This window comes from Jaculus jaculus, chromosome 13, assembly GCF_020740685.1.
Source record: "Jaculus jaculus isolate mJacJac1 chromosome 13, mJacJac1.mat.Y.cur, whole genome shotgun sequence".
NCBI classification, from domain to species: domain Eukaryota; kingdom Metazoa; phylum Chordata; class Mammalia; order Rodentia; family Dipodidae; genus Jaculus; species Jaculus jaculus.
In genome coordinates this window covers 18,828,899-18,856,735 of record NC_059114.1, presented here as the reverse complement: position 1 = coordinate 18,856,735, position 27,837 = coordinate 18,828,899, and the positions used below count along the sequence as shown (strand labels likewise).

At 50.4% G+C, this 27,837-nt stretch overlaps 1 protein-coding gene across 1 annotated transcript in view; it reads left to right on the top strand.

Moving 5' to 3' along the window:
- Nucleotides 1–19,401, top strand: part of Fbxw8 (F-box and WD repeat domain containing 8) — a 120,975-nt gene extending 101,574 nt beyond the window's left edge. Inside the window, exons 8-11 of the mRNA XM_045132304.1 lie at nucleotides 6,565–6,692; nucleotides 16,045–16,218; nucleotides 18,607–18,717; nucleotides 19,207–19,401. Of these exons, the coding sequence (XP_044988239.1) occupies nucleotides 6,565–6,692; nucleotides 16,045–16,218; nucleotides 18,607–18,717; nucleotides 19,207–19,351 (558 nt within the window). The 3' untranslated portion in view covers nucleotides 19,352–19,401. The remainder of the gene's footprint in view (nucleotides 1–6,564; nucleotides 6,693–16,044; nucleotides 16,219–18,606; nucleotides 18,718–19,206) is intronic.
- Nucleotides 19,402–27,837: the final 8,436 nt, after the last annotated feature.

Here is a 27,837-nt window from a genome sequence, read left to right as displayed (position 1 = left end):
GTCTTTCACATAAAAATAAAATCCAGTCGGGCTGGAGGGATGGCTTAACGGTTAAGATGTTTGCCTGCAAAGCCAAAGGACCCAGGTTCTATTCCACAGGACTCACGTTAGCCAGATGCACAAGGGGGCACACGCGTCTGGAGTTCACACATGGCTGGCCATTCATTCTCTCTCTCTTTCCCCCTCTTTCTCTGTCAAATAAACAAAAATAAAAATCTTTAAAATAAAATCCAGTCTATTGGACTTGCCTCAAAAAAAAAACCCACAGATGGACATTTACCACATTCACAAGTCTAAAATGGATACACTGGACTGATAAAAATGGTTAATTATTTTTTTAATATTTCTTATTTATTTATTTATTTATTTGAGACAGAGAGAATGGGTACACCAGGGCCTCTAGACAGTGCAAACGAACTCCAGATGCAAGTGCCACCATGTGCATCTGGCTTACATGGGTACTGGGGAATTGAACCTGGGTCACTAGACTTTGCAAGCAAGCGCCTTAACCACTAAGGTATCTCTCCAGCCCGTCTGTCTTTTCACATATGTACATACATTCCTTCCTGCATAGACTGCTGGTTGATTCTTAAGAGATGGGTGTGCAGTGTGGGCCGCCACATTCTTTTATTAGGTGACTCTGATGTGTAAGAATTGTTGCAACAATTGTTTAGAAGTTGAAATCAGAAAAAATTTAATTTTAGAGGTAGAATAATTGAAAATTTGGAAGTTCAGAAGGCAAGGATTTATCAAAAATAATTTAATGAGCCAGGTATAGTGGCACACACCTTTTAGTCCAAGCACTTACGAAACAGAGATAGGAGGATTGCTGTGAGTTCAAGGCCACCCTGAGATTACATACTGGATTCCAGGTCAACCTGTGCTAGAGTGAGGCCCTACCTTGAAAAACAAAAATAATAATAATAATTTAAGGGCTGGAGAGATGTCGTAGTGGTTAAGGCACTTGCCTGCAAAGCCTAAGAACTCATGTTCAAATCTCTAGGTCCCATGTAAGCTAGATGCATAGTGACGCAAGCCCACAATGCTGTACATGTGCGTCTGAAGTTTGTTTGCAGCACCTGAAGGCCCTGGTGTGCCTGTTCTCTTTTTCTGCCTCTTTCTCTCACTCAAATAAGTTAAAATATAAAATAAAGTCTACAAGGAAAAACAATAGAAATGGAGAAGTCCCTGATAAGGACATTGCTTCTGTCCACACAACCCTTCTAGGTCTACCTGGAAGACAGACAGAGAAGGAGGGCCACTCCACGACTTGTGAGGGCACGCTGCGTCTTCTGTGCTGGTCCCTGTGCACCGCGTTGTGTGTGCGTTGTGTGTGCTGCTAGGGAGAAGGGTTTGTTGTTGTTTTACTCTAGTCCAGGCTGACTGGAATTCACTATGTAGGCTCTGGGCGACCTCGATCTCACAGCTCTCCTCCCACCTCATCCTCCTAAGTGCTAGGATTAAAGGCGTGCACCACCACACCCAGCCCAGGGCTAATTCTTCAAGAGACACCCAGTACCAGCGCCAGCGCCCGCACCAGCCTGCTCTGCGGCAGCTGTCTAAATCCCACAGCGTGCACTTGCTGCTTATTGACTGGGCAGTCACATTAGTGTGCATGTCCTCTCCCACCTTGCAGCGGTGGGGGCGGAGAGGCCTCCCTTCCCCAGCATATCTGAGCACCTCTGAGAATGAGTCAAGTGGTCGTGGGTTAAGACTCACCCAGCTAGGGCAATAAAGCGAAAAATTAGTCTAATGCATGGTCTTAACAAGAGGGAGAGGGTGAGCATGAATAATTAATCTCGCTAGTCTGTGGCAATCAGATAAAATGAAGTCCCATTTGCTCAACCTTATTAAAAGAGAGAGAGTACAGGAGGCAGGGAGCCATGGTAAAGGTCGTTAAGGGACTTGTAACGTGGGAGACCCGCGTTGGAGACGGTAATGTGTTTTCTAATCTCTGTGGTCTTTAACTAAACACCATGGTAAAGGTTCTCTTTGGATAGTTCTGATCCACTGAATTATTGAACATTTTAGGAATACTTGACTCTTGACTGCTGACTTCGATGTCTTTATGATGAATTTGCAGTCTTTTGGTGGGGGATTAGATCTCCCAATATCACTCAGAGATGATTTATCCACTTGTCAAAAAAGAACTTCTAGGAAAAAAAAGTGAAGACATACTGGCTCAGCATCAGATTTCATTCCCATGGACATTTTACCGATAGGAGGCTTACCTTCCTGTTACAATGTTTGCATATTTTAAAAACAGAAGATTGAGTCCAAATTGTTGAAAAGCTTTATGGTGATAGTGAGGTTTCATCTCTTACTTTTTAAAAATTAGCAAATCTTTAAATTCTTGTCTAGTAGTGGTACATATCTGTGGGCACAGAGGGAAGCATTTCTGCACGTGTGACAGCACGTGTGTGACAATCAGATAGGACGATGGCATATCTGTTTCTTTGGTTTTTCCAAGTATGGTTTTGCCCTAGCCCACTGACCTGGAATTCACTATGTAGTCTCAGGGTGGCCTTGAATTCACATGGGATCCTCTACTTCTGCCTCCTGAGTGCTGGGATTAAAGGTGTGTGCCACCACGCCTGGTCCTCTGTGGAATTTTGTTTGTTTGTTTGTTTTTGTTTTTTTAATGGGAGTTTCTGATCTCCTGCCACCTTCTTTTTTTTTTTTCTTATCAGTGAGAGAGAGAATGAGAATGGGCACACCAGGGCCTCCAGCAAATGCATGAGCCCCCTCTGGCTTACATGGGTGCTGGAAAATTTAATCTGGGTTCTTTAGCTTTGCAGGCAAGTGCCTTAACCGCTAAGCCATCTCTCCAGCCTGTCCTGCCACCTTCTTTTCAACAGGGTCACTCTTTGTAAGTTGTTTTAAATGTTTTATTTATTTCAGAGAGAGGCAGAGAGAGAGAGAATGGGCACATCAGGGCCTCCAACCACTCCAAAAAATCTCCAGACACATGTGCCCTCTTGTGCATCTGGCTTAAGTGGTGGGTACTGGGGAATCAAACCTGGCTCCTTAAGCAAGTGCCATTACCGCTCAGCCATCTCTGCAGTCCCATCTGTGTGTTTCTTTGTGGTGGGGACATTCAGAGTCTCATCTCTGAAGAAGTCATGGATTGTTTTGTAATATACCATCAGCTGCTGGTTTTACTACTTCTTTGAGGAACTGCTTTTATAGTTCTTAGGTTCTTTGCTGAAGATGGGAGCTTGACTCTTTCTGTTAGAACCACGCTGTTATCACCCAAGTTGTTGAACTGCCCCTTAGCTGCTTTTCTCCAGCCCTCATGGATCAGGGAGGCATTTTGAATTCCTAAATTCTTTACAGATGTTGATAGCAGTAACTAATCAGTATTATGGTGAAGTTTTGCATATCAGAAATTTTCAAAGACTCACTTGGTAAAAATGTGTGCTGACCTTAAGAGTGATGGTTGTTGGGCTGGAGAGATGCCTTAGCAGTTAAAGCACATACCTGCAAAGCCTAAGGACCCAGGTTTGATTCTCCAGGTCCCACGTAAGCCAGATGCACATGGTGGTGCATACATTTGGACTTTGTAGTGGCTAGAGTCCCTGGTGTGCCCATTCTTTCTCTCTCTTTCTCTCCCTCTCTCTAATAAATAAATAAAGTAAATCTTTAAAAAAAAAAAAAGTGATGGTTGTCAAAGTGTAGATGGTTTAGTTAGCTACTCATTTCTCAACACCAATACAAGAGTCTACACTAATATGTGACAGATGCATAGGCTACTGAGAAAAAGATATGCACACAGTTTCCACAGGAGGGCCGAACAGAATCTGTCTTCAAAATAAGGACTAGGGAGGTGACTTAGTGGGCAAGAATGCTTGCTGTGTAAGCATGAGGACCCATATTCAAGCCCTGGGGACAAAAAAAAAAAAAAAAGCCAGGTGTGGCTGGACATGCCTGTAACCACAGTGCTGAGGAGGGTACACACAGGATTGCCAGGGCTTGCTGGTCAACCAGGCTACTAGAAAAATGGTGTGAGGTTTAGGTTCAGTGACATACTCTGTCTCAAGGATAGAAGAGGCCACTCAGTATTCTCCTCTTGCCTCTGTATGGGTTGTACACGGAGCACATACATTTGTACACATACATGTACATACAAAGCACAAACACAAAATATGTGTATTAATGTTAAAACCTCTGAGTTTATTAATTAACTTAAAAGTATTTACCACATGACCAGCAAAAGTTGGAATATGTGTGTAGTAAAGAGGTTTTTGAACTATAAATTTGGGGGTAAGGACTACCTACTATCATGATCCATAGCCAATATGTCATGTTAATTGAGTTGAAATCTACTAGTCGATTTTTTAGTAAAAATCTGAGGGCAGGTTCTGTATGAATCAGCCATTATCTCTGCTCTTGCTGGAGAGGAAGCACAATGGGGACACCCAAAGGGGTGTGTGTGTGTGTGTGTGTGTGTGTGTGTGTGTGTGTGTGTGTACACACTGTGAAGGCCAGAAGACAGCCTTGGGTGTCATCACACACCTTTTTTGAGACAAGACCTCTTCACTGACCTGAAATTGCCAACTAGGCTGGACTGGTTGTGCAGTGAGCCCCCGGAATCTTGTTTCTTTCTCTCCAGTGCTGGGAATGTAGATGTGTACCACCACATCCAGTATTTTTACAAGAATACTAGGGATAAAACTCAGGTCCTTACGCTTGTAAGGCAGGCACTTTACTAACTGTGCTCTCTTCCCAGCCCTCAAAGGTACCTTTTTACCTTACCTAATGGAGCTCCCCTGTATTAGGTGGGGAGAATAGGTGAAGAGCACATGTGTGGATCTACAATTCATGCAAGTCACTTTGCCAGGCATAGTGGAAAATGCCTTTAATCTCAGCACTTAAGAGGTAAAAGGATTGCTGAGTTTGACGCTAGCCTGGGGCTATAGTTCAGCCTGGACTAGAGTGAGACCTTGCTTTAAAAACCCAATTAAGGGAGCTGGCGAGATGGCTTAGCAGTTAAGACCCTTGCCTGCGAAGCCAAAGGACCCAAATTTGATTCCCTAGTACCCACATAAGCCTGATGCACAAGGTGGTGCATGCATCTGGAGTTTATTTTCAGTGGCTAGAGGCCCTGGAGCACCCATTCTCACTATCTACCTCTTTCTAATAAATAAAAATATTTTTAAAATAAGCTGGGTGTGGTGGCACACGCCTTTAATCCCAGCACTCAGGAGGCAGAGGTAAGAGGATCGCCAAGAGTTCAGGGCCACCCTGGGACTACATAGTGAATTCCAGGTCAGCCTGAGCTAGAGTGAGACCCCCTACCTCAGGAAAAAAAAAAGAGGGGGGGTGCTGGAGAGATGGCTCAGTGGCTAAGGTGCTTGCCTGCAAACCCTAATGACCCCTGTTCAGCTTGGGGAGTTGTACCCATGTAAAGCCAAATGCATGTGGCACATGCATCTGAAGTTTGTTTGTAGCAGCTAGAGGTCCTGGAGTGCCCATTCTCCTTCCCTTCTCCCTCTGCTTGAAAACAAATAATAATGATAATAATTTTACTAGTACTAGTAATAATAAATACAGTTGACTGCAATGGATACACGCACAGGTTAGCCGTGCAAGCTTCTCCTCCTGGATACTTTTACTGCTCAGTCTCTGGCCTGCTGTGGAGTGAGCACGGAAGAGAGCCTGCATTGCGTCACCCCTAGTTCCCTCAGCCTTTGTTAGTGTGGTTACACATCCAAGATCAGAAGCAGGCAGTGAGCCTTGCTTTCTGTTCTCCCTTTTCTGCCAGAAAGTTAAGCATCTGTAAACCTTGTGGTGGAGGCACACACCTGTCACCCCCATTCTTGTGGTGGTGGCACACACCTGTCACCCCCATTCTTGTGGTGGAGGCACACACCTGTCACCCCCATTCTTGTGGTGGAGACACACACCTGTCACCCCCATTCTTGTGGTGGAGGCACACACCTGTCACCCCCATTCTTGTGGTGGTGGCACACACCTGTCACCCCCATTCTTGTGGTGGAGGCACACACCTGTCACCCCCATTCTTGTGGTGGTGGCACACACCTGTCACCCCCATTCTTGTGGTGGAGGCACACACCTGTCACCCCCATTCTTGGGAGGTGGAGGCAGGAGGATCAGTTCAGGATCATCCGTGGCTCCATAGTAAGTTTGAGGCCATCTTGATCTCCATGAGGCCCTGTCTCAAGTACTAAAGAAGACTACTGACTAAGAAGAAGAAAGTTGGGTATCTGTGCTGTGTTAAGTTCCGTGTTGCTCTTTGACAAAGTGCTCGCCTAGCACACGGGTGCGTAAGATTCTGGGGTGGCCCGTCTGCCTTTTCCTGTGTGTCCTGTGCTTTTGTTTGTGCCTTGGCTGGAGGGGCATTGTGGTTTTCCTCTCTGGAGGACTTCTGGACTTCTGTCCCTCTAATGGCCATATCCAGCTACTGCCAGTGGCCTGGCGGTGTCCAGGTGACTAAGCAGTGGAGCACCTCAGCACAGTGCTCACCTCTGATGGTGATGCGGGTGGTTGGGTGGAGCTCTGGTGTGAGGGGCTCAGCATCTGCCTGCTTCCTTCCTTGCCCAGGTCCTGGTGTACAGCCTGGAAGCAGAGCGCTGCCTCTCAAAACTGGGGAGCGCCCTTGGTGACTTCACCTGCGTCAACCTCCGGGACAGCCCTCCCAACCTCATGGTCAGTGGCAACATGGACAGAAGGTAGGTCTGAGCTGAAAAGGCATCATTTGATGGGTCCCGGCCTGGAGCATTTCATGCCTCAGCTTTGCCACCCAGGCTCAGCTGCTGGCCCTCTGAACTTGGAAGCACGGCCTCGCATTAGGTAATAGTTGGGCCTGCCTCTGCCCCTGCTTCATTTCTGAAGCACCACGGGGCAGTTTTCTTTTCAGCCATTTGGTAGGCACAGTTGGTAGAAGGTCCAGTGAGACCACTTGGAATATCTTTTGTCCCCCGCTGCAAAATTTGTTTGGCATTTAAAAGCTCACTTTCTAATATTGAAAACAATAACCTAAGGGATGAACTGTGTTCAACAAAATACGGATTTCCTGCCAAATGATGTCAAGAGTGTGTTTCAGAACACTGCTGTCCCTCCGGTGACAGGAGAGCCTTGATGGGAACGGCTTCCAGTTTCTATTTAGCTGATTAGCTGCCTTCTCTCGAATGCACTGGCGAGGGAGTTGGGCTTTCCTGGGACAGGATCCACTGCCAGCCACAGGCACTCCAGGATTAGAGTGTTTGAAAAGACACTCTGAATCCAAATTTTAGATTCCCTCCCCCTACCATCTCCTCTCCCCTTGTCTTGTCTTCTCCTTTTCTCTCTGCTTTTTTTGGCTTGTTATCTGTAGTGTCTGATCCATTGCCCTGAAGAGAGGTAGGCTGGCTAGAGGCCAGGGCTTTTGGCATTCTCCCTTGGGCACAGCCCTGGGCTGCAGGTGCCGGGCTGCTTGGTGGTGGGTATCAGCTCGTGAGGTGGGCACTGCTTCATGCCAAGTCCCAGAACTCTGTCTCACCAGGGTAGCAGCTTGCAAAGAGAGAGTTTATCAAATACTCAGTTCCTGAACTTCACCTTGCTAGCTCCCCACTCCCATGCAGAACAAAAGATAATGTGAGTACATTTGCTGAGGAAAAAAGTACATGGTTCTTCTTTGTCAAGCCTCCTAAAATGACGTGTGTGCCAGTGGAGCCCTGAGCTCAGTGTATCCAGGCAGTCTAGCTCTTACACCCAGGCTTGGTGAGTGACTTGCATGCACAGCACAGCACAGCACAGCACAGTCAGTGAAATACATCTGCTTGCTCCAAGCTTAGCTGATGGGATCTCCACACAGGGTCCTCTCAGCTGCTTGTTTTCAGGGAGGGCAAATATAGAGGCTTACAGTATCTCCCAGTGGTCAGGCTTCGGGCTGCAGGTTCCGCCCAGAGTGCGCTTGCAGCGTGAGCGTTTAGGTGCTCCTTACAGAGACTCATGGGAAACAGAATGACATTCCAGAGAAGTGTCCTGTGCTGTCTTCATAGCTTGGCTCTGGGAAAGCATCTAAGCCAGAATGTCACCACTGCGACCTAATGTCCTTTACCTTGAGCTTGTTGTTAGGACGCTTAGTAAAGTTGAGAGCAGCGTTGCCTCATTATACACCCATGGCCAGGAGAGGTGGCGCATGCCCAGTGCAGAGGGCCCCTCTAGTGAGCATGAAACCCAAAGTTGACTTTGTTGAGTCCATCTTGTCTCCTAGGGAGAAAAGAACAAACTCGTGACTGGGATTGGGGATGGGTGCCATTCTGTCAGGACTAGTGCTGGGCTGGTGACCACTGATCCTCTAGCAGGGTGACTCATTGTGACTCAAAACACTAGGGTCTGCAACATGGCTCTTGAAATGGGGCTTAAAATGTGTTTTGAAGCTGGGCATGGTGGCACCCCCTTTAACCCCATCACTGGGAAAGCTGAGGTAAGAGGATCATGTGAGCTTGAGGTAACCTGAAAAACTATATAGTAAATTCTAGGTCTACCTGGGCTAGACCCTACCTCAAAAAATAAAAATAAATAAATAAAAGAAATACATATTTTAGTTTATTTTAAAAATATTTTTATTTATTCATTTGATAGAGAATGAGAGAGTGAGTTAAAGTATGTACGGGCACACAGGGCCTCTTGCCACTGCAAACAGACTCCAGAGGCATGTGCTACTTTGTATGTCTGGCTTTACGTGAGTCCCAAGGAACTGAAACTTTGCAAGCAAGTGCCTTTAACTGCTGAGCCATCTTTCCAGCCCTGTTTTGATTTTGTTTAAATAGAAATCATGCATCTGGAAAAAGGAAGGGCTGAGGTATGGAGATTGTTAAAGATAGCAGAAAGAAATCTTATCTTTTCCCCCAAAGCAAAACTACCATGAGAGCTCACTATATAGCTTGTATGTGTGTCTAAAGGAATAAGGGGTCTGTAAGTGGTCAGCAGAGTTAGGAGGTCTATGTCCCTGTCTGCCACTTAACGACTGATGCAGTGCTGGGAGCCCCGGAACCGCCAACGTTGCTGTCAACCTAAATTCTGCTGCATGCTCTGAGTACTTTATCAATAACTTGGGACTGAAAAGAACCCTTAACTATAACAAATATGGGTTTTCATTAAGGAGAGCAGCTCGAGTGGGTAGCAGACATGCCTGGGATTTTATGAGGAGTTTTCTGTGGTAGGGGGTAGGCTTCAGTAGAAAGGTAAGTAAAAAAAACACCTGGCCCGTTAGCCTTGGCAGAAACCACGGGCTCAACACAGTGCTGGGGAGAAGTGTGGAGGGTGGTGGGTGATGCTTTTCCTTGCTGAGAGAGAAGGGCCTGGAAGGCGAGGTGGAGGAAAGTGGGGTCGCAGTGACTTCAGGGTGAGCATTTCTAAAGACATGTGTCTTTTCTTGCCAGACCAGGAAGAAAGGGCAGTGAGGGATGATTCCATCCTAGTGAAGTTCATTCACAAGCCTTGAGCCTTCAGGGAACCTCTTGGGTCTGTCTTGCATGCTCAGGAGTGAGCCTGGAGTCTGTGCTCGCTAACAATGCTAGCAGGTCCCTTAATCCTTAACCCTCTGGCCCTCAGGTGACAGAGTGGTCCTTTCCCTGGTCCTGTGGCCTGAAGACAGGTTTTCATGGTGCTTGCACTCAATACCACCATACAGTATTGTGGCAGGGGACCGTGCACGCAAACAAGAGGCCCCTCCCCCGAGATTCCCATACCCCCGCCTTGAAGTGCTCATGCCTTCTCATTGGTCCTCTGAGGATAGGAAAGATGGTGTTTCTGTGGAATTTTCAACTTCCATCCGACAGTTCTGCTGTTGGAGCTCCTCAGGGCAGGGCTGGGGAGATGGGCAGGGCAGGCTTCTCCAGCACACTCCCCCACAGTCCCTCTGAGTCAGTGTCTCCGGAGTATTTCATCTGGGGTTGTGCTGGCCATCAGAATGAGGCCACAGAGGCTGGAACCAGAACCCCACTGTCTTGTCTGGGATGTGAGTAAACACCATACTTGGCAGAGTATAGGGCTGTATTCAGTGAGGTCCCTCTGCTTCTGCGGCTCTTGGTCTTCTCACCCACAGCCCCTCACCCTCAACAGTGACATCCGGGATCTAGAACGCAGCAGTGGCCCAATGCTGTGCTTGGGAGAATCAGAGTAAGAGTAGCTCTCAGGGCAGCTGTGATTAATGAACCAGTCTCATCACCCACTCCGCTAGTCCCAAGTCGATTGTTTATCCAGCAGCTAGAATTCACATACTGTGTCATCCAGCCATTTAATTTGCACAATCAAGTATTGTTAGTGGGCTATTCAGCCATCACTGCCACTTAATTGTAGTACCCCCCCACAAGCAGAATCCCTGCACTTGGAACTGGCATTGCCAATTCCCCCAAAACTTTTAGCTCGGAGCAATCTCTAATCTACTTTCTCTCAGCTTGTATTTACCGGTTCTGGATGTTACATGACCTTTGTGACTTGTTTCGGCCTCTTAGCCTAATGTTTTCAAGGTCAGTGTGTGTTCCAGACTGTATCAGCACACCATTCTTTCCTACAGCCAAATAATATCTCATTGTATGGATGATCCACATTTTGACATGCCTGCTTGTTCTCTGGCGCTTGTGCTGTTCTTCTGCATGTAAGAAGCCATTCTGTAGTGTAAGCTGTCACTTTGGTGTGTGGCCCGTTATGAGCTTGTCTTGGACATGCTGTGACATGGGCAGCTTTGAGCTTCAGCTTCTGTGTGTGCGCACGCAGCTGTCCCAGTGCCAGTGCTTCCTCTGCTGAGAGATTTTAGAGCCGTTCTTAAAATTGATCGCCATCTTGATTCTTGCTTCCACTCCGCTGGTGTGTGTGGTGCCTCTGCCACACTGCCTGGGTTATGTACATCTTTCCTCACGCTGTACTAAGAAGGGTGGTGCGCTCGCACCTGTCAGCTGTGCTGCCCAGTGTCGCTGTAGGTGAAGGCAAACAGACTGTGCTGAGACCGAATGAGGTCATGTACCTCTCGGTAGGCTGAGGTGCAAGTGTCAGGACATCCTGCACATACAGTGAGGTCCCTGATCCACAAGAAAACATGGCGGAACATCACATGTGAGGCTAGGAGATGGCTTAGCGGTGAGAACACTTGCAGCACAAGCATGAGGACACTAGAGGGCCTGGTTCACCCAGAGTTCAGTCCCCAACATCCACGTGATCAACTGGGCATGGCCACACACACCTGTAACCCCAACCCCAATCCTGTGGGGAGTGGAGACAGGAGAATCACTGGGGCTCACTGGTCAGCCAGCCTGACTGAAATGGCAGCTGTGGGTTTACTGAGAGACTGTCTCAAAACAACACAGGAAGACATCCAGTGTTCTCCCTGGGCTCTGCACGTGCACTCGTATATGCCACACAGTGCAGCATGCATACTGCACACAACCGTGCACACAGTACTCACGCTGTAGTCTCTGTGTGAGGGATGGATACATGAGATACTCATATGGTTAAATTTCCAACACCCACTGAAAGGTCCAACGGGGCATTGGGAGTGTTCTGCTTGGGGGTCATGTACGTGGTGACGACTGTCCTCAGGCAGCGTGCCCCCTGGCTTGTCATGGTCGCAGAGCTGAGGCTGAGCAGTGTCCCTCAGGACCACCTAAGGCTGCCTGCCTCCTCAGGAAACAGGGCCAAGAAGGTTCAGGGACCAGTGCAGGGGACTTGCCTCTCTTGGCCATATTGATTTATGACCTGTGAGCAGAGAACTCTAAACCTCAGAGCTGCTGTTTAAAAACAACCCTAAGCTCAGCCCAGTTGAATGAAACCAGTCAGGTCTACCTGAAGATGCAGATTTTTCCATTTGCTGTTTAGAACAAGTTGTCCTCCCAGGGCCACCATCGGTGCTGTGTAGATAAAGCTGCTGACTGACGTGTGTGGTTCTGTCATAATCCTCCCTGCTAGCTAGGGTTCTGGGGTCAAACAGGATCATATATGGATTTCTTGTTAAGTTTTCCTGACAGGCCATTAACAGGAAAAACAAAAGCTAGTGTTTGAAAGCCTCACACTTTCTTTCCCCCTTTATTTTCTGGATAGAAATACAGCCGAAGGTAGGTCTTCCTAATGCCCAGTGTTCTGAATAGCCTTCGGCCCTGCCACCATACACTTGGCCTCATTACCGTACAGGACTTTTGAGTCCAAACCAATGGCAATCGTGCCCTGAGCTGTGACCTCCAATTAAAGAGACTCCGAGCTGACACACCAAAAGTTGTGGGGTGCTTGTATACGCTGCCTGCTGTCAGGCACGCAGGGTGTGAGTGCTGCCTTCACCCCATCTGCAAGTGTTATAAGAACTTATTCCAAGCTCTTAGCACAGGACCAAGCAGAGCGTGCCTCCCTCTCGGTTCCAGCACGTTTTCCTGCCCATCAGATGGATGCTCCGCTGCTGGAGTCTTTGGAAGGTTCTGGTGTCTTTTGTTTTAATTGGCGGGCTAGAGCTGCCTCCTATGGTGTGATTTTCATTAGAGAGAGCTGCAGAGAGAGAGTGTTGGAACAGCCCTCCAAGCCCAACCATGAATATTAAACATAATACAATTACAGCTTTCGGACCAATTATTTTTCTTTCAGTGGGCGAAGTTGATTAAATACTCACTAGATGTGGATTTGCATGTCTCCCATTGGCTTCTTGTCCCTGGAATCAGTCGCCTTGGCGTGTCTTCTTGCCCATTTGCTGGGCTACCTGTCTCACAGTGTGGATGTGCTAGTTGAGGGCTGAGGTTGCAGGCCCTGCCAGGCACGCTGCATTTCAAGTTGGTGCTGCGCCCTGTCAGGTGCTCGAGTCCAATACCTGCTTCTTAATGTGAATTTGATGGCTTGGGTGGACAGAGCACTCTGGCATTGCAATTCTGTCTGGGACAAGAAGCCAGAGTGACGCTTCTCTGAGATGTCAGAAAACAGCATCCCCCCCACCACCCGCCCCAAGGGCAGGGAGGTCACATCTGTCTTCCTGGTTTTGTTTTTCAAATACACTAGTGCTGCATCTTTTACTTATGTGTTTATTTTCTTTGGAACCATCCGTGCTGGTATCTTAAGTACAATAGGAAAACAGATGGCAAACTTTGAACTTCTGGACCAAATTTGTGTTTGCCTTTGTCTCCTTGACAGCCAAACTGTAAATTATGGAAGATAGATATTCAACAGTGGAGCTCTTTATGGAAATCACCACAGCAAAATAGACCCTTATTAGCCAAACACCCATTGTAAAGTGTGTGGGCTGAACGATTCTGCGTCCCCATCCGGACCAAGTTTCCCTCACCATCCCTCCCTCGATGCTCAGCAGCCTCTGCTCTCATCCTGGAAAGGTCTAAAGACAGGCGTCAGCAGGCCTGGAGAAAGAGCTCTTTGTTTTCAACACATGCTTCTGCTGTCTGGGCCTCTTTCTGGCCTGAGGTCCCTCACTGGGGACAGGGAGAGAGTGGCACTTGCTAGCAGGATGCCTCTGTTAATATGTGCCGGTTGCTTGATTGGCCTCACCAAGAATAACGAACAGGCTCTCCTTTGTGTTCTAAGACTGTGGGCATTTGGTTTTTAACATCTTACTGCACTTGACATTAGCTAAGAAGCAGGTGAACATGTTAACTGAAGTGAAGCACATGCACAGGTGTGTAGGTGTTCCTGACAGGCCACCTGTGTACAACTGGCACCTCGGAGGCCGGAGTGCCACTCCTCAGCATGGGTGCGTACTCGATTGTAAGCAACATGGTGGTGTAGAAAAAGACAGTGTACCTCCTGGCTCCTCCTCCTGCTGCCTCTTGTCCAGAAGCACCATGCCCACACCAGAGCTTCAAGGAGTGTCCAGCGGCCTGCGCAGAGTGCTGGGGGAACATTGTTAGGCACCTCACTTCTCAGCCACATGGTCCCCTCCTTGGTCTAGCCATTCTGGCTCTCCAGGCTCTGTCGGCACGCGCCTGTTCACACACAGAGTGGAACATTTGGCGGCTGCTCCTATGGGTGGGTAAAGGTTGCTTCTCTCCCCAGTGACTGTGCTCCCCTGTACGGATGTCTCGTCTTTGCCTTAACTAGCACACAGTTGATGGCTGCTTAATTGTGCCGTCCCCATCCATTTACTCAGATTCTTGACAACTCTAATGTTGCTGCTAATTTTCCCTGTCAGTCTAATGATCATCCTTAATAGGTAATTCTTGTCCCTCAGGTTGCTCTTGAGACTTCTTGTATGTTCCCAGATTTAAAATGATACTCCAGAGGTACGTTTTTTTCTGATGAATACTGTGATGATTCACTGGTCTGCATATGTGTGGTTTGCATTGATCTGTTTCTTTGCCCCACACTATTTCTCCTTCGGTCTTCTGTCTCATCTCTTAGTTCCTTTTGTGTTTTCTTCTTAATAATGTCTCTAAGCTCTCAAATTCTCTAATTTGCTTCTGGGCTACCATGAATTCAGTATTGAAGGTCATTGGGCTGGAGAGATGGCTTAGCGAAGCCCAAGGACCCAGGTTTGATTCTCCAAGTCCCAAGTAAGCCAGATGTACATGGTGGCACATGCATCTGGAGTTCATTTGCAGTGGCTAGAGGCCCTGGCAAGCCTATTCTCCCCCCCATCTCTAATAAGTAAAAATAAAATCTGTTAATATTGAGTGTCCTCATCTTGTATATATAAATCTTCTTTTATGGGCCATTCTCTTCTTTCTCTCATTTTTAAAATTTTATTTATTTATTTGAGAGTGACAAACAGAAAGAGGCAGAGAGAGGGGGAATGGGCACGCCAGGGCCTCCAGCCACTGCAAACGAACTCCAGACACATGCGCCCTCTTGTGCATCTGGCTAACGTGGATCCTGGGGAATCAAGCCTTAAACTGGGGTCCTTAGGCTTCACAGGCAAGCGCTAAACCACCAAGCCATCTCTCCAGCCCTCTTTCTCTCATTTTTTTGAGACAGGATCTCACTATGTAGCCCAGGCTGGCCTCAGACTCTCAGCAGTCCTCCTGCCTCAGTGGATGTTGGTGCCAAGGCTCTTAGTTGCTGTTTCCCGCACCGGCTTGGGCTCGCACTGTCAGTGATAACAGCCTGCCGCCCTCCTGAACGCTGGGACTCGAGGAGCCCCAAGAGCAGTCGCTGCTTATGCCTGGCCAGGTCTCACCTGCTTCCCTGAAGGAGCCCTGCTGGTCCTTGCCATGTCACCATGTGCTCTTTCAGTGTTCCAGTTTTCTGTAGTCACTTACTCATCTAAAGTTTTAGGTTTAATAAATGAATTCAAGAAACAGTAAACCAGCCGGGCGTGGTGGCGCACGCCTTTTACCCCAGCATTCGGGAGGCAGAGGTAGGAGGATCACCATGAGTTCGAGGCAACCCTGAGACTACATAGTGAATTCCAGGTCAGCCTGTGGTAGAGTGAAACCCTACCTCAAAAAACCCAAAAACAAAAACCTGAATAGAATAGATTATTGTGATTAAAGGAACTGAATTTTGTTTAAAAAAAAAACACCATAAATGCCCTATCAACGGGGCTGGGGGGGGGAGAGGAATAGGTAGATTATAGGTACGTAGATATACATACATTTAGATAAACTTACTGAATCTAGCCCTGAAATGTACCTTTTCTGGTATTAAATCATAACTCTCCTTCCTTGCCATCTGTGTCCGTCCGCACACTGCCTCATTTGTGGCAGGTACTTTGTAGTCCGCATGGAGCTGCTCTTGTTGGTGGGTTGGCTTGTCCCCCATGCACCTGCGGCCCCCAACAGACATGTACAGAGTTCAAGTGAAGCTTTAGGGGTTTTTTGTTTTTGCTTTTTAAAAAGATAGTTTTCCATTATGTCTTCAGGCTTGATAGATAAGTGAAGTATAGTCTTGGGCTTAAGGTAATTTCCCTTGAGAACGCTGACAGTGTGTGAATGGATGCTCAGGGGCCTGGAGCAGGCCTAAGTAATCCTTCCTTCCTCACCATGGTCTGGTATCACACGCATTTATGAGCACAAGATCAGGTTTTCTCTGTCATATTGCAGATGTGTGCAACTGGAGGTGCTGGCCCAGGAGCGCTGTGCCAAGGCCGCCCTCTCAGTGCCCTCCTTGCTTCTCCAGGGTGAGGATCCATGACCTCCGCACTGATAAAATCGCCCTGTCGCTGTCCGCCCATCAGCTGGGGGTCTCTGCAGTTCAGATGGATGACTGGAAGATTGTCAGTGGAGGCGAGGAAGGCCTGGTGTCCGTGTGGGATTACCGGATGAACCAGAAGCTGTGGGAGGTCCACTCCAGGTAACATGCTGCCCTGCTGTGCTGGGGTCCTAGTTCCTGGTTTGGTTGCCAGCCGACCTGAGCCGGCAGGGCACCATCCCACTTCTCTTGCTTTCCCAAAAGCTGCTCCGCCAGGTTTCAGGTGGGAAAATGGGCTTGGAAAGGGTGCAGGCCAGTGGGGCTACAGTGCCTCATGTACCCCATGAATGCTACCTTACATTACCCCACCCCCAAGAAGCAGATCCAGGCTCTGCACAGGGGCGGCCGTTGTCATCCAGTTGCCACGCATTTTACAGAGGTCCTCTGTCCTAACTGACAGGTAATGGAGAAAGGTGGGCACCCAGCTCGGCCAGAACGGGACTTCTCCTGTGCTGTGGAAGGCGTGCAGTTGTGCTCAGCTGCCCATCTGCCCACAGGTAGACAAAGGGCTGGCACTGGTGCCCATCCACTCCAGGGTCAGGGTGTGCAGAACTGTGACCTCCTATTGCTGGGGCTTTCCTCGTGTGGCATAGAACACAAGTGGTCCAGAGATGAGCGGACATTATCCCAAGTGTAGGCCAGTAGGTGCACAGAAGTTGGTGGGTGCCTTTCTACAAATGCCCAGTTGGTTAAAACTTTTCACTTGAGTCTGCTTCTTAATCTTTTCTTCTTTTTTAATTAATTTATTTTCTCAATTTTTATTAACATTTTCCATGATTATAAAAAAATATACCATGGTAATACCCTTCTTCCCCCCCCCTCCACTTTCCCCTTTGAAATTCCATTGCTTAATCTTTTTTTTTTTTTTAATAAGTCAACAGGTTTTTAATTTTTTTTAATGTATTTGAGAGAAAGAGACAGATAGAGAATGGGCATGCCAGGGCCTCCAGCCACCCTGTGCATCTGGCTTACGTGGGTCCTGGAAAATCGAACCTTAATGCCTTAACCACTAAGCCATCACTCTAGCCCTGCTTCTTAATCTTCAAAGCAAAGTCGGCCTGGCCTGGAGTAGAGTCACCAGGAGTCCCCAAATGGCTCACATGCCTCCAGTGAGAAAGCCTGATGTGGAGCTCCAGCCCTACCCAGCACCTTGGTGCCCCTTTAAGAGGCATTCTGGCTCTGTGGAGGTGCCCAGAGTGAGGAGACCACAGCACCTGCTAAGGCCTCACCCCTGACACCAGGGCCAGATCAAGGCAGCTCAGCCTTCATTCAGGTGCAGAGTCAGCAGCTTCACAACATCCCAAAGTGCAGCACACTAAAAGTAGTTTCTTTGGCAGCTTTTATCAGACCAGACAGAGCATGACACTGCTCAGACCTGTCCTTTCCTTCCTCCTGGGCCCACGTCCATTGGCTCTTTCCTAAGTTCCATGGTGATAGTCCATGTTACCACTAGGTGGTGCCAAAGGCAATGGAAACCCACACTGGGCCCCCTAGCAGGGCTTAACTGTTAAGGAAAGTTCAAGGGCTGAGCTCTATCTAGGACAGCTCCACACCCCTGCCTGGGTTTCTCCCTCACTCCTCTAGACTACGTTGTTCTCTCTGTGAGCCGCTCTGGGAGGCCCACGGAAGGAAGGTCATCCCCTCCCCCAGCATTTACGGCTGTGCCTTCCATCCAGTGCTCACCAGGACACCATTTCACCCACCCTGACTGAGCCTTCTCTGTGTTGGTTCTGGTTACTTTCCTGCCCATCTACCAGCGCCCCAACTTGGACCCCATCAAACAGCTTGCCCAATAAGAACCCCCCTCCCCCCGCCAGCCGAGGCCTCCAGCATCTCAGAAGCATCCTCCAGCCAAGGAATCTGTCCCTGCCCCGGCCAGCCAACTCCCTCATTCCCTTGTGTCCCACTGTCCTGTTGTGAAGGCCTGCGGGGTCTCCCACTCCCCCTCCAGCGGCCCCACTCTGTGCTGGGGGTAGCGTCTGCTGTGGAGGCATGCATATGGGGTGCCTCTTCCTCCCGCAGGAGCAGGAGGCTGCTGTGCTCGCTGCTGCCCCCTGGCTCCTGCTGGGGCCACCGCGGATGCTGTGGGAAGGTGTCTAGAGTGAGAAGTGTCCCTTGAGGAGACTTTACCACCCTGCCAGTGTGTCTGTCAGTTGAAATCCTCTCACCCCAAAGCGCACAGATGGGAACCTGGCTCAGGGTGCTCATGTGGCTTTCCTTGGCTGGTCTCCACCCCATGCTGTGGATTTGTCTTGCATTTGTCCTTACGTCCAAAACACAGTGTGTTTTTGGAATAGATGTGTTTGCAAAGTGGTGACAGAGTCTAGCCTTGCTTATGCAAGCTTTGGGAGTCAAGGCAAGACCCCCATCCATGTGAGTCTAGATTCCTCCAGAATCTCTGGATGAGAGTGTGGCCTAGAGGGCGCCAAGTGTGTGGCGCTGACCTCGGCTCCTGGTTTACAAGCGGCCTCCCCACACTGTGTGCTGCAGGCATCCTGTGCGCCACGTCTGCTTCAACAGCCATAGCCTGATTACTGCCAACGTGCCCTACGAGAAGGTGGTGCGGAACTCTGACCTGGACAGCTTCGCCACTCACAGGAGGTCAGTGGGCAGGTTGGACCACATTTGAACATGTCATTAGCCGAACCCCTTGGGGCCCCCCCGTCCGGTTGTGAATGTAGGAGGCACTGGGATGATGCAGCGCATGTGGAAAGTGTCTGCTGAGGAGCTTCCCAGCGACTTCCGGCTTCGGGTTGAGGATTTGGGGCGGGGGTGCTCCATTAACTTAACAGAGCAGGGAAAATCTCAGAGCCCAGGCCTGTGCACGTCACTGCTCTCCCAGACTCGGGGCTCCTGTCATCCAGGAGAGACCCTGGCGGGAGCCCCTCCTTTGTAAACTGTGCCCATCTTCTGTAAGGTTCCCCTGCTCCTCACACCCCTCTGCTCCTTTGGTCGGCTCAATCCCAAGCTGTGTGTCCGACATACTGTGGACGCAAAGAATGTACTGTCGCAGTGGGCGGCTAGCCTGGATGGTGCATATCTCTTACAGCCAGAGTCTGTCTGACCCATGTTCATTTCTGCTTCTTCTAGACACCGGGGCTTGATCCATGCCTATGAGTTTGCTGTGGACCAGCTGGCCTTTCAGAGCCCCCTTCCTGTCTGCCGCTCACCCTGTGACACCATGGCTGGGTACAACTATGACCTGGCACTATCTTTTCCCTGTGATAGTAGTTAGGGAGGCACCCATCTGCAAGTAGAGCCAGTCTTATAAATCTTAAAACTGCAGAGGTGTGATGCATCATGTAAAGGTTTGGGGAGACCATGGCAGGGGGGCACACATGTGACCACAACCCAAGCTGTCTCTGCCTTCTTCCTCTGCCACCTTGCCTCTCTTCTGTCACGGCTGATTTCATCATATTCCGTATTCCTCTGTGGATCTGAGTACTGCACACTGATGGCTCAGATCTAGCCTGTCCCCTCACTCTCAGCATATCTCAGGAGTGACGCTCTGTCCGCAGCACCCCTGCTTTATTCTACACAAGAGGAACTAGGGCCTTGCTGCAGCTCCACAAAGCCCAGCTGGGGCCCAGCACCCTCCTCCTGTGAGTTGCAGACAAGTATTTGCTTAGGATGGGGTCTGTGTGCTCACCCACGAAGCTCCACCTCTGGCCGGGAGGAGGGGGGCTGTCGCCCCGTGGGTAACCCTGGGAAGTGGCGCTTCTTCCTCTCCACTGGCTCACCAGCAGGTTGACACTATTTCATTAAGGGCTGTGTGTTTACTAGTTCTGTCCACTGAGGAAACATTTTCTGACTAAGCATGGCAGTGCAGCCTGAGGACGTAGCACAGGGAAGTGGGAAGCCTCTATAGAGGAGCGAGCAGGACAGTGCCAGAGCCTGGCCAGCGCTGAGAAAGCAGGCCGCGAGCTCCTGCGACACGCCCCAGAGCGGTCCCTTGGTCAGGCTGTCACTGCCAAAGCCCCGTACAATGGTCAGTGACCACAGGTGTGTGTGCAACTTTGTGTCTGATCAGAGCTGTTCAAACAAAGCCCAAACATGCCCATGGATGAAGGCCACCACGTCTCAGAGTACACAAAGACCAAGTCCCCGTAAGTAGCATCCCTGACCCACCAGTAGAGCTAGAATTAGTCCAAAGCGGCATAAGGAGCAAGCAGGCATCCCAGACACCTCGCCTCAGAGTTCACAGTTTATAAAAAGGGGCTGGAGACAGCTCCGACTGCAAACCCATGCCAAGGCAGGGGCCTGACTTGAGCAGGAAATACAGCAGACTCCAGCTGAAGAAGCTGCCACCTCGGCGGCTTTTCACCAACAGCGATAGGAAGATAAAGACAAGGACAGGCTCTGACCAAACAGGAGGCCAGTGCAGAGCGGAAAGCCACTGCACAACTCTGGACAGCAGCACGGCAACACGCTGCCCTCGTCCAGGAGGGAGGCAGGGCTTCTCAGTCACATGAGCCTCACAGGGACGTGCTCACCGTGACTCCTGGGCCCAGAGAGGTTTGTCTTTTAGTGCTAGGAACCCAGGGCCTCGCACGTGCTCAGCAGGTGCTCTGACACGGAGCCACATGTCTAGCCAAGGCCTAGAGTTTGGAGTCGTGAATGGGGAGGACTCTCAGTTAAGGTGTTACACAGCCCTTAAACCTGCACCTCCAGCCAGCTGCAAGGACGGAGCCAGCTCGGTGCCCACGGCGCTCCCGGCGCTGGCCAGGCCTCCTTGCAGCACCTCTGGGGCGAGCGTCCGGACGTGCCGCTGCCTCCTAACCACTGCTTCCACGCAAGCCGCCACTGCCCAGAACAACGAGACCCCTGTGCGGTGGCGACCCCGGCTGGTCTCCTGTGCTAGGTATCCTTCCTTGTCCTCCCCTGGCCCACGAGGACCACCACAGAAGCTGCTGTTCCTTGCCAGCTGCAGCCCCTTGAGAGCTGAAATCCCAGAGGATTTCACAAGAATTAGAAACTTAAACTACCACCAGCTAGGCCAGTGTGAAAACGGTTCAGGTACACTTCTCAGAACAGACCCTCAGGGTGGAGAGATGAGCGCTCTTCATACACCAGTGGTTGCACACTGAGCCCCCATCCCTACCTCGCTCATCTCCACTGGCTTCTGAGGTGGCTGCTGCTCACACACTGGGGGCGGGGGGCCTTCAGTCTCTCTAGTCTGCGGCTGTTGCTCCTCACACACTTCCTACCAGGCCTTCCTCCAAGACAGCGGGCACTCTGACATGCCCCGGGGAGCCAGAGGCAGAGTGTATATGATCCCCATACCTGCAACTTGCCTCTTTGCCCGCCTCCTACTGAAGCCTCAGAAGTAATTCACATTTAAGACATGTTCTAGAGCTGGAGAGATGGCTTAGCAGCTAAGGTGCCTGCAAAGCCAGAGGACCCAGGTAAAGCAGATACACAAGGTGCCACATGTGTCTGGAGTTTTCTGAAGGCCCTGGTGCACCCATTCTCTCTATCAGCCTGCTTCTCTCAAATAAAGTTTCCTAAAAAAAAAATAAAATTTTTTTTAAAAAGACATGTTCTAGGGCTAGAGAGATGGCTTAGTGGTTAAGGTGCTTGCCTGCAAAGCCTAAGGACTTAAGTTCAACTCCCTAGAACCCACTTAGGCCAGATGCACGCACATGAGGTGGCACACACGTCTGGAGTTTGTTTGGTTAAGGCCCTGGTGCATCAGTTCTCTTGCTCACTCTCTTATTTAAAAAAAAAAAAAAGGTGTTCTAGGCAGGGCTAGGGGGATGCACAGGGGGTAAAGAAAGGGCTTGCCATCCGCGCATGAGAACCTGAGTTCAGACCCCAGCACTGGGAAGGCAAATGGGGCTGTTCAGCCAGCTGGTCTAGCTGAGGCAGTTTCAGGTGCAGTGAGAGACCCTGTCTCAGCAAGGTAGGCAGTAATCGAGAGAGACACCTGATGTCAACCTATGGGCTCCACGTGCACCTGCACAACCCCACACACATGTGCTCACACACACATGCACAAGCAGACAAACACCAGATTTCCCCAGCCGAGGAGTTCTCTTTGTCCTTTTAAAAGGGGAAGCCAGCAACTCCAAGATGAAGTCCCTTGCTCCGGCCCTGAGAGGCAGAAGTCCCACTCCACTTGTTAAATGGCTAGCTAGTGTTGCTCAGAGTTGAGAACAGCGTCCCCTGAAGCCTTCTGGTGACAATGCCTGGTGGCTGCTCTTAGGACAGCCAGTGACACCATGGTTCAGAGAGGACTGTCTCCTCCTTCCTGACGGGGCTCTGATTTTAACAGCAGCTGTGGGCTGATGGTGCTAGCCAGCGATGGCCATGGTTCCACCAGCCACACGTCACCCCACAGCCAGGGCAGATGGTTACCTGGCTACCACAGCAGGGCCTGCGGCGACTTGGCGGGCACCACCTATAACGCACAGCGGCAGATTCCCTCTTACCGGCCCCAGCAGGTCCCATGTGGGTGCTGGCCTGTGCTCAGCTCTGCCCCGGGGAGCTTTTCTTAATCCCAAGGAGGGTGGGTCACTCCCCGCCTCTCGCCACCTGAGCCTGTCCTGTCATGACTCTGCTTCCCTTGTCTGTCCCTTTCCAGGACAGATGCTGCCTTGTCACTTCTCACAGTGGATGTGTCAGGGTGCTGTCACCCATGCCTTTCAGCCTCGCCACTGCTTTCTCTGTACTGAGCTTGTCCCTTGCCAATTTGGGGGTCCCTGTATACTCACCATAACCTGGCCTGAAGTCTGAGTCCTCCCTTGGCCGTGTGCCTCCCCTACCAGGCCTTGTTGGTGCCTGTGCACACTCCAGCAGAGCCGGAGACAAAGGTGCCACTAATGCCATGGGGAATGCTGTGGCTACAGCCCCGGCTGCCCAAGGTCACCACATGGAGGAAGACATTTGCCAAGCCGTCACCAAGGCAACGTGCGCTGCTCACTCTCCATCCGCCTGTGTGAGTCACACGGGGCCATTTCCAGCACAGTGGAACTCAGCCTTGTAACTGGGGACAGATGGGGACAGGTCCACTGCTTGGTGGTGACAAGGAACAGATCTGCAGATCGACACTCTCCTACTAGCACAGCACACAGAAACTCTTCAGCCCTGCACCCAGAGTGCAGCAGAAAGGTTTTGTTAAAGTCTCACAGTAATTCATTCCCCAGTGGCCAGAACCGCAGGCTGCTGTGGTCTTTTTTTCCCTTCTCCACAATTCACGTGTAACGCAAGTACAGGTCTCCCCCCAGGCTGCTCCCATTAGGGTTCCATTCCACGGCCCTCTGACAAGCTTACCCCAGTTCACGCCTGCTTCAAACTACTGAAAAGCCAACCAAGTGTTCAAGTAGGGCATGGTGGCACTCACATGTAATCCCAGTACGGGGGGGGGGGGGGGATTTTGATTTTTTTTTTTTCTTTCAACATAGGGTCTCACTCTAGCCCTGACTGACCTGAAACTCACTCTGTAGGTTCAGGCTGACCTCAGACTCACAGTGATCCTCCTACCTCTGCCTCCCAAGTGCTGAGATTAAAGGCATACACTACCATGCCTGGGCAGGATTGTGATTTTTGTTTGGGCTAGCCTGGGCTACACAGTAAGCAACAAGAATGAAACACCTTTGTCCCTGGGTAACATAGCAACATCAGACTAGAACCCACTTTTCAATTTGAGTCTGAAAGACTTGAGATGTGACTTTGGCCCGTCCAGCCGGGGACACTAGCCTTGCCCCACGTTCCCCACCTACAGCCAGCAGGCCTCCACGCTCTGCTCCTCAGACATCAGGCTTCACAGCCAGGCCCCTTGTTCCTTAGTCTTGTGCAGGATTTCACATGAAGATCTCTTAAGCAGAGGCCCTCCCCTCATCTATCTAGACCAAACTGAGTACACACCCCTCACCTGCCGGCTGCTTCACTCTGCTCATGTCCTCAGGCAGGGCTGATGGGCCTGGCTGCACTGCCCTGTGTCAGGGATTCCCCAGAGCACGCTCAGTAGCCCACAGGTACCCGGAACCCCTCCCCAGCCACCTGCTTCCTGCACTACCCAGACAGTATGGTGGTCTCCAGACCCACGCCCAGACCAGTGGCCTGCATTCCTTGGTCAAAGGCCAGAAGACCCACAGAAGACCCTTACATTTGCACCAACTCGGCCACCCCCCCATCACTATCCCACCAGCATGCCAGGAGTTCCAGGTGAGCTGCACTGCCCCCTCGTGGTGGTAATGTGACCTTGTCCTGACAGGCAACACACCCAATGACGGCCCACAAATGAGCCTGCTTCTCAGTGGCGCCCAGAACTCAATCTCATTTTAATTAGCTGTTTAGATAAACTGTGCCCAGAGCTTCAAAGACATGAGGCAGGTCCTCAGCAGGCTGCGTGAGTGAGCATGTTTGATGTGTGCCCACCATGGCCACATCTCCCCAACTAGAACTCTGGGCACGGGGGCTGAGGAAAGATGATTCATTATTTTAAAAAAGTTACATGCATGAACTGCCTTTGTTGAAGCAAATTGAGAGAGCCCTAGGAAGCCCTGGCTTGCAGCGGGCATGCCAAGGTGCCCACTGCCTGGTGAGGCTGTAGAACTGCTCATGAGTTGGGCAGGAAAGGCCAGAAAAGCCAGGTTCCAGGCGCTTCCCATATGATACCCCAATTCTGGCCTGCTGACTTCCTAGGGCCCCGGGGGGCAGGGACAGATCTGTCAGGTTTTCCTGGAGCTGGCAGGGCTTGTCTGCCTCAGAGGCAGGGGCCTCCACTTCGGTCTCTGCCTGCTGCTTCTGTGGGAACCCTCGCCAAGTTAGGATCCAGCAGCGAAACAGAGCCCCAACAGTGCTTTCAGACTGCTTGTTCCCCAGAGATGAAGCCTGGCTGCCCATGTTGGCGTGTGGTGGTGATGCAGTCTGGGTCTCTCAGGTGCACCTGTGCCAGGCTGGCCCCGCCTTCCAGGCGCTTGCTGAGCGGGACTCCTGAAGTTCACTAGGCTCAGCTCCTCTACCAAACTACTCACCCCATGGCTGTTTTGCCTTTTAAATGTAAAATGCCAACTTGGGGGTTTAGGGAAGTGGCACAGTCAGGAAAGTGTTTGTCTGACACATGAGGACCTGACTTCAATGCCACATAAAAAGGTATGGCATGTTGGTATATCCATAATCTCAGCACTGGAGAGGTGGAGACAGTATGAGCTCTGGGACTTGCTGGCCAGCAAATTAGCTCAAAGCCAGCAAGAGACCCTGTCTTGAAAAAGGTGGGCTGGAGGGATGGCTTAACAGTTAAAGCACTGACTGCTAGGCCAAAGGACCCCCGTTAGCCAGATGCACAGGGGGTTGCATGTGTCTAGAGTTTGTTTGCAATGGCTAGGGGCCCTCTCTTTTTCTCTGTCAAATAAAAGTAAAATATTTTTTAAAGGGGATTGGGGGGGGGGGCTGGAAAGATGGCTCAGTGTTTAAAGTCCCAGCTTGCCAAGCCTGATAGCCTGGGTTCTGTTCCCCGGTACTCATGTAAAGCCAGACACAAAGTGGCACATGCATCTGTAGTTCATTTGGAGTGGCTAGAGGACCTGGAATGCCCATATATTCATTCTCATTCTCTCCCTCCCTCCCTCTCCTGCTCTCTCAAGTAAAAAAATATATTTTTTAAGGTGACAGTATTCCTGAGGATGACATGTGAGGTTGGCCTCTGGCCTCTGCGTTTGCACCTGCACGCAAACACTAGTAACATGTCCTCAGCAGTAGCATGGGAACTGCTATATGTTATGAAGTTACACTTCTCTCAGACACCTTAGATAGGAAGACACATTCATATTCACCCACCTCCTAGCATCACCTTGCTCGGGGACAGCAGCATGGAAGAACTCACAGAAGATCGCACTGAACACACAACACCCAGAGGACACGGGGCCTACTACCCCCCAAGCGTGACAACCACCCACAGGCGGAGAGAAGGCTCCACAGCAGCTACCCCAGACTCGGGTTCATCGCCACGCCAGGACATTTTGACACATTCTGGGATCAGAGCATTGTGGGATCAAGTACCTGTCACCGCCCCTTAGGCAGCATTAGGGTGGGTGTGCTGATAATGGCAGAAGACATGCTACGATTTACTAGGAATAGGTCTCCATATCTGCCTACATAGCCTGCTAGGGGTGCACATGCCTTTAAGTCCAGAAAGAAGCTAAAGGAGGACGATCATCATGAGTTCAAGGCCAGCCTGGACTATAGTGAGCCTACCTCAAAAAAAAAAAAAAAAGAGGGCCTGGAGAGATGGATTAATTGTTAAGGTGTTTGCCTGTGAAGCCTTAGGACCCAAGTTTGATTCTCCAGGTCCTATGTAAGCCAGATGCACATGGTGGCACATGTGTCTGGAGTTCATTTGCAGTGGCTGGAGGCCCTGGCATCCCCATTCTCTCTCAACCCCTCTTCCTCTCTGTCTCTAATAAATAATTAAATATTTTAAAGGGGGGGGGGGCTGGATTGATGGCTTAGTGGTCAAGGTGCTTGCCTGCAAAGCCTAAGGACCCATGTTTGACTCTTCCGATCCCACCTTAACCAGACACACAAAGGTGAGGCAAGCACAGGGTTGCACATGCCCACTAGGTGGTGCAAGCATCTGGGGTTTGATTGCATTGGCTGAGGCTCTGGCACCAATTCTCTCCCTCTGTCTGTCTGTCTCACTCACTCTTAAAAAATAAAAAGCAGGGGCTGGAGAGATGGCTAGGTGGTTAAGCACTTGCCTGTGAAGCCTAAGGACCCCAGTTCGAGGCTCGATTCCCCAGGACCCACGTTAGCCAGATGCACAAGGGGGCGCACGCGTCTGGAGTTCGTTTGCAGCAGCTGGAGGCCCTGGCGTGCCCATTCTCTCTCTGTCTCTGTCTCTCCCTGCCTCTCTCTGTCCATCGCTTTCAAATAAATAAACAAAAATTTTTAAATAAATAAAGAGCAGAAGGGGAAAAAGCACGTATCTGCCAACATGCACAACAGGTCTGAAAGGACTGCTATAAAGGGGTTTCTACAGCTGCTGCTGGTAAGGGAGGGGGACTGAAGAGGGCGTGGAGAGAAGGCCCCATAGCTGCCTTTCAGTGACCGTCAAGGCCGGCCAATGAGATGCAACACATTCCCTTTAAAAGTGAGAAATGTAAAAATGTCAGGGACCTGGAGACAAGCAGATAAGCCCCACACGCATTGCTCAGGGGCGGCAGTGGGAGCTCGTGGTCACGGGAGGGCCCAGCACCCACCTGAGCACCAGCTCTGCTAGCCCACCACCAGCCAGGACAGATGGCCCTTGTTCACACGCACAGCTCTTTAAAACCAGGTGACAGACAGTTGTCAGAGATGCTTACCTGAGACAGGTACGTCCCAGCCTCACTGCTGCCTTCAGTGGAGGGTATATAGAGTCCGGACGCATGACTGGGAGACTGCGCTGCCAGAAGGAACCCCAGTCACGCCAGCTGCTGGTCCCCACTGTCAGGACCCGGCTCAGCAGTCAGCCCGCCCTCGTGGCACTGAGGGGCCGCCCGGTACCAAAGTCACAGTCCCTCTGGAAGCTCACCAGGAGCAGAATGGCTCTTCCGGGCTTTACCAGCATGGAGGCGGCAGGGGACTCCCCAGAGCCCCCTCAGAAATAACTGCAGAGGATCATTACGCAGAAATCCATCCTTCTTCCCCCTCCGGCCACCGCCTTCACCTCACACTTAGTCTTGTGCCACCAAATGACCAGGTTCCTTGAATGGATGTGAGGGACAGATAGAAGCCACA